The sequence below is a fragment of the Tuber melanosporum genome, assembly GCF_000151645.1.
Source record: "Tuber melanosporum whole genome shotgun sequence assembly, scaffold_28, strain Mel28".
Lineage (NCBI taxonomy): Eukaryota > Fungi > Ascomycota > Pezizomycetes > Pezizales > Tuberaceae > Tuber > Tuber melanosporum.
In genome coordinates, this window is record NW_003298952.1 from 327,455 (window position 1) to 332,175 (window position 4,721).

At 49.7% G+C, this 4,721-nt stretch overlaps 1 protein-coding gene; it reads left to right on the plus strand.

The window, feature by feature from the left end:
• Positions 1-811: 811 nt before the first annotated feature.
• GSTUM_00006582001 (uncharacterized protein) lies at positions 812-1,961 on the plus strand (the record flags this gene model as incomplete). XM_002838779.2 has 1 exon in its annotated part: positions 812-1,961. Exon 1 carries the CDS (start codon positions 1,737-1,739, stop codon positions 1,959-1,961), a length of 225 nt encoding a protein of 74 aa, XP_002838825.1. The 5' UTR covers positions 812-1,736.
• Positions 1,962-4,721: the final 2,760 nt, after the last annotated feature.

The window sequence follows — 4,721 nt, forward strand, 5'->3', positions numbered from 1 at the left end:
CGCCCGGGGACCACATGCTGTATTGGGATAGCGAAAATATTGCAGTACCTTGGGGCTCGCTTAAGTGTAGAGTAAGGTATTAATGAATACTCTTCTCAAATATTAAGACGGCAGTGAGGTTAGAACGCAGTATAGTTTAGACTGTAAGATGAATTTCCAAGCTTGCGCTAACAAACTATGTGATAAATGTAGGGAAGAAACCCGTCTATATATACCCATAATTGGTCACGTGAGACCTGCTTCATACCAAGGAAATATCTATCTATAGTACATGTCACAGGTGTGGGGCACATGACCGACACACAACTCTGGGTCATATGAGTCATGGGATAGCAAATCGTCATATCTCAACAGATAGTTTAATTACTAAGTCACCACAGAACAGGAGCGGTGAATCTGCAGAGTATCTTCGTTGAAACCCCCAAAAAAACGCTAGCTCGTCTCGTAGTCCTTGCCATAACCCACGGCCTGATAGAGGCCAAGTTCCCTGGTATCGTGGCCCGAATCCTTCCAGCGCGAGATGAGTAAGATGCATGGGGCTGTCCTCATACGAACGCCGTGAGGGCCACTAATACTAGGTGCTTGTATCGTATGGGAATCAAAAAGTCCAATTGATCGGGTGTGCGCAATAAGGTTAATGACATAAGCAAGCATCAATGATAATCGTAACGGTGTGATAATCTATGCCCGCGTTGCGCATACTTCAGAACTAGAGAAGGAAGCTGAGTAATATTTCCCCGTTTAAGCGAGCGGAGATAAGATCCTGCGGGAACATCGCGCGATTGTGACAACGACAGCGAGAAAGAGGTGAGAGGGATCCCCAGAGAACACCACCGTGCCTAGTGGACGGCTATTAGAGCCATCGAGGCATTGTTGGCCCTCCGAGTCGATTGGTGAAGCTTTTGGCATCTGCGGCTACTTCCCTCTCCACCTCCCACCCCGGAGAGGGCCATCGGAGTACTCCCAAGACGAGCTCCTACACCTACGAAGAAATGCGCTACCCCTCTGATAGTTAACTTACCCCTCCTGCTTATCCTGGCTATTGACCATTTAACCACAAGGGTTAGGGTTAGATCGTTTCAAAAATCCATCCCGCGAAACGATTTCAAGTTAGCTCTCTCGGATCTCGAACGGAGGGGGCGGAATCTCTAGCGCGGTCCACCGGGGTGGTTGGGCTCCATTACACTTCTACACGGCTCATCGGATACTTTTGGAAGGTGTTTTTCTCAACCATGGTGATAGGGGGATGGAAATACCAGCTTTCGTAGCCGCTATTAGTACTGAGCTCTGCGAGGTTTGGGAATGACTGTCGGGAGCCGTTCAATATGTATGTATATTCACTGATAGTTGCGGAATATTTATAGAGAGGAATCTCCATCTACGAAAGGGGCGGGGAGGTGAAGGGCTTGTTGACCGGAAATCCAAAATACTTGCTGTTCTTACTATATCTTGCGCGGCTCTCAACTCTTTGGGCTGCGCTTGGCCCGTATCGCGAAATCCCGTGGAATCCTTCCCTTTAGACCGAGAACATGCCATCGCTCCTTTCCCGGTTAGCGACTTACGAGCTAAAAACCGGAAGTTGAAGCAATATTGGACTGGCTATCTAGGACTCCGAGGGACACACGTTAAGTTATCACTTGTGTGGCTGTATATAATGAGCTGAATTCTTATGCAGCTCCGTTGCGTCACGACATCATACAAGTACAACTGACATTCACTTACGGGCACCCTAGCATATGCCACCCACTGTGTTTCCAGCGAAGGAACCAACCACCTGCCCCAGCACCTTTGGGAAACCTTCCCTGAATAATTCACTCTACCCTCCATGCCTGGCCGCCGACCCAGCACGATCCTATACCCTCACCCTCCAGGACTCCATCCATCAATTGTTGGCGTGTGCTGATAAAAGCCAGCTTGGTCTCGAAAAGCCACGAATAATTCCGGACTTGCATGTGTGCTAAGGGATAAAAATTTTGCGAGCGACGGATATAAGGCACAGGCTATGATCGAGTCATGCTAGGATATGACTAGTCTCCATGTCACGACTCCATTGGTGGGGTGGGGTGCAAAGAGCGGGATACCCTTTCAGTAAGCCACTCTTGTGTACCGAGAATAATTGAGCACACCAGAGGGGCTACGGATGGGGTAGGGCTGGTGGAGTGTTTTGGAGGGGGCTTGCATTGCCGCGTACCGTACTGTAGGGAGTGGAGTTTCCGGTTAGGAAGAAGTTGTGAATGGGATAAAATGTTGTGTTACAGCGTAGATCTCACGGCTACACAAGCACTGGGAAGTGATATGTGAGTCTATAATGGAAACAAATAAAAGTACGGATAGGATTACAAGAAAAGCACCAAATCTACCTAAAATTGAAATACTATATCAACCATTGCCAAGTTCTAGATGTCAGGTGAGATAACCTATGAGAATCACCGTAGCCATGGAAAACGAGCAACAAAAGTAAAGGTAGTAGGGAAAAGAAAATCGCTAAGCTAGAGCGAAGGATGGAGTAAAGGATAGATGAAGCCGAGTCTGAGTCTGGTTGATTTAGTAGAGACTGTTTGCGCGATAATGACTGTTCCTGGGGAGGTCTAGGAGTGGCGGGACGAGAGTTCGAAGCGTCGAGTAGAAGGTCATCTGTCGAGTAGGGGGTAGGCACCCCCGGTGTCGGAAGCGGAACTGCTACTTGTCCTGGAGTACCCTCATCAGGGATAGAGACTGGCGTTCGATCACGGGTTCCTGGTGCTTCGCTACCGGGGTTTCCATATTTCGATGGTAGCTTCAAGGCGCACTGGTGCCGATGCTCGGTATCAGGTGATATGGGCGATCGTTCATTGCTGTCAGACGGATCAGGGTTGGCATCCCCACGTTCTCGAAATAGCCTCACTATATCCTCTCGCCCCCCAATTGTGGCATAGGACAGGGGCGTGAGGCCTTTACTATCCGGTGCATCAGGATTGACACCCCTACCCTCTAGAAGTAGCTTCACTACACCCCCCTGCCCGGACGTGGCAGCAAATGCTGGCGGTGTTCGGCCACAATTATCCGATAAATTGGGGTTGATGTCGGTGTGTTCCACAAGTAGCTTCACTACACCTTCATTCCCCCACTGAGAAGTAAACGAGTGTACCGCGTTACCGCCCGTAACAACTACGCCGGGTTTGATCTCTGACCGGGCTAGAAGTAACTCTGCCACTTTGTCATTTTTGTATCTCAGAGCCCACATTAACGCAGTGTCACCCCTAGAATCGCGTGCATCCACATCCCATCTCTTCGTCTCCAGCATAGCAATCGCAATTTCTGCAATCCCCCAAAATGCGATGCAGTGTAGTCCGCTTATTCCACGAACATGCCCCGCGAGACCCGGCTTATGTATCTTCTTTTGCCAGAGGACTGAGGCAGACACATGACCTTCGTATCCATCCAGTAGTCGTAACGCCAGAAATTTCAAGGTCTCAGTCACCTCCATGGCTGCATGGGTTCCCCAGAAACATGCTGCATATTCAAGAAATGGTGGTGTCAGGCAGACATTGTCCGGGTTTGGCGGCAGCGCCCGGACTAACGCACTGTTCAAATACGTGAGGCAGACTTCGGCCATCATTGAGTGCGTAGCTACAAATAGGGTGAGATGTTCTCGCAAATACTCATGAAGTGTGTAGTGAAGGAGGCGGACTGTGGATTCCTTTTCGTCAATAGTAATAAGTCCTAAGGTGTAGGATAACACAGTTTGTATTGAAGGTACATTGCTGATGTCGAGGGCTTCCGCCCCCAATTCTACCCCCAGCGCATGGCATAACTCATCTGGGCTCAAGGGCCGCTCGCAATGACAGATCCACATCAGCGCCTCCATTCCCAGCCTTGCTTTACTTCCGCCCTGTTGTCTTATCCGCTCCATGGTCGTGCTGTATGCATCCTCTAAACCACGGCCATTGGTCATCCTATCAAGTACTCGTCTTCGCCTGCGAATTGTCGGCTCGGCAAGGATTGCGTCCATATTGATGCGAATGAGAAGAAATCTAGAGATCCCTGTTAGTCGCGGTGTGGAATTCAAGGCCTCGGGACGACACATACATCCCCGAGATCTTTTCCGGAATAACTTTGAGTATATCAGCCTCTAATTCCTCGTTCATTGCTCCCAACTCCGGGTCTCGATCCAACCTGGCCCTAAGGTATAACCCGACGTCACCCGCGCGGGTGTCTATCTGCAACACCTCTACAGTTTCAGGAAAATATCTCCGTACTTCGTCTCCGATGTGCGGCCTCCCGGTAAGGAATAAGCGTGTTCCTGGGCACTCCTGGGTGAGGCGCCGTAAAGACATCCAAAGCTCGGGCCGCTCCTTTTGTGGAAACTCGTCTAAAGTGTCGATGCATATGAAGTTCTGTTTCAAGTTCGATAGATACCCGACGAGCATTGTGAGGATCTCGGAAAGCTGGAGCCTACAACCATCGGCGTATTTTCTTGCATGCTCAAACGCACCCAGTACTTCAATAGGGGTCTCTGCCATTGCTGATATAACCTGCCTTAACACCGATCCCAAGAGATTGCGAACAGATTGAACCTCACGAGCTGTGAAGTCGCAGTAGACATAAGTGATGGCCACAGGCTCTCCATAAGTCCCCTTCGAAAGTGTATCTATTACAAGCGAGCTGTGCTACTCTTTTAGCATTTTGCTCACTCCGGGGGCCACAGTGGCTCATACCTGATATATGTCTTGCCGGCGCCT